We start from the raw sequence: 1700 nt of genomic DNA on the forward strand, positions 1-1700 counted from the left end.
ACCTTTAATAACATAAAGTTACCTGATTTTTGAAGTGCAATCAGTAATACTTTTATAACAAATTTATATCAGTAATGATGACAGTCTTATTCAACCACCTTCAAATAAAGTGTTACCGAAATCCTCACTTAAGTCAGTTATGAAGAGTTTTTGTTTACATCTTCATGCTACAAAACTGCAGCTGTTGTGAAACAGACACAAATGTAAACAATCTTTATTTCTCTCAGAAATAAAAGCAGCCAGTCACAAAGCAGCTGCTTTCACTGGCTGCCTTCACAAAGCAGCTGCAGTCTGGGAGTGTGATTTATTTTCCTTGGCACTGATTGGCCGTACCACCAAGACCAGAGGCAAGCAAGTCTGTAGATGTTAGCTTCTGGAGTAGTGCAAAAGCGGTTTCCCTACTATTACAACAGGCAGACACAGTTTCAAATGATTTTAGGCAGCTTGCTTATTTTCTAAAAATATGTTCAGCTCCTCTTTGCTCCTTCGTGTTCGATGAGAGGAGCTTACCTCAATGTAGGAGTGCTCTCTGTCTGGTCTTGTGGAAGGAAATGACAAATCCAAAAAGTCCACCAGGTAGTCGTAGCCATTACTCATTGGTTTAAAGCTGTCATCTGTTTCAATCATCTAGATGAAAGGTTAACAGTGAAGATAAATAAAATGTCAGTTTCAAATATTTTAAGTCTGGTTATCAAAGGGATCAAGAGTAAAGGCATCATATCTCGCAACAAAAAATTAGAAAGTCAAGCAATCCAGCAGCCATGAAAAAAAAGAAACAATGATTGAGGAAGAGCCAAGAGTTTCTGTGACAGGTTTTGAAGAAGATTGGAGTTGAATCCTTCTGTTCAAATAATATTTACCCGCACCACCAGGTTGTAGTTTTGAAAGCCTGCCCAGCTGTAATAAAACTGGATCCAGCTCTCATGCTTAAATATCTCACTGCTGATGGCGCTGTTGAGCTCATCCACATACAAGTCAAACTCCCAGCTGTCCTTGTAGATTTTGGCATTGGCTGGAGGATCAGTAATGGCCTCACTGGAATTGATCACAGCAAAGGAAGCAGTGAAGGAAAACTTAAAACTACGAAGGCTTGAGATGTAGTGGTTTTAATCGGTCTTTTTCTCACTTGTCGACATTTCTCACTTCTCCCTTAACAGAAGCGGACAAAAAATAGTTTCAGAATGTGAAACTTCTCAGAAATACACAAGGACTATCTTAACTAAATACAAGGTTTCCCCTAAAAAACTTGCTAAGCCCGGTGATTGGGCTCTAGGGCAGACATTTATCCAGCATCCCGTCGTGTTTTTGAGTTGAATGTTTAAAGTTGACAGGAAATTTGAAAATATCACTTGATAATTATGTATCAAAATATTGGAAGATTAATACCTGAACACCAACTATAACGTCTTAAAAAATGCAAACATTTTAAAAAGACTTTACAAAAATAAGCAATGCTAAACCTGGTGGGGGGACAAGTAAAGCCTGGTGGCCCGCCAGGCTTATATTGCACTGGGAAACCCTGAAATGTGAAATCTGAAGGCGACTGGCTAAAAAATAAAGGTCGAATACAAATGTATGAACTGTACTTTTCAGATCTCAACTTCACGTGACTAATGTTGGACTCTACATGACGCCTCACGTGAAATACTTTAATCTGGCCTATTTGCAGATCGCAGCCTAACCTTTATGTACCATCTTAA

General features: G+C 38.8%; 1 protein-coding gene across 1 annotated transcript in view; it reads right to left on the reverse strand.

Annotated features, from left to right (window-relative positions):
- Nucleotides 1-1700, reverse strand: part of cmah (cytidine monophospho-N-acetylneuraminic acid hydroxylase) — a 20515-nt gene that overhangs the window by 5015 nt on the left and 13800 nt on the right. Inside the window, exons 7-8 of the mRNA XM_015049453.1 lie at nucleotides 861-1106; nucleotides 511-627 (exon numbers count right to left, since the gene is read on the reverse strand). Coding sequence (XP_014904939.1) covers nucleotides 511-627; nucleotides 861-1106 — 363 coding nt within the window. The remainder of the gene's footprint in view (nucleotides 1-510; nucleotides 628-860; nucleotides 1107-1700) is intronic.

The sequence above is a fragment of the Poecilia latipinna genome, unplaced genomic scaffold, assembly GCF_001443285.1.
Source record: "Poecilia latipinna isolate Pla-1442-1.1 unplaced genomic scaffold, P_latipinna-1.0 Scaffold46, whole genome shotgun sequence".
Lineage (NCBI taxonomy): Eukaryota > Metazoa > Chordata > Actinopteri > Cyprinodontiformes > Poeciliidae > Poecilia > Poecilia latipinna.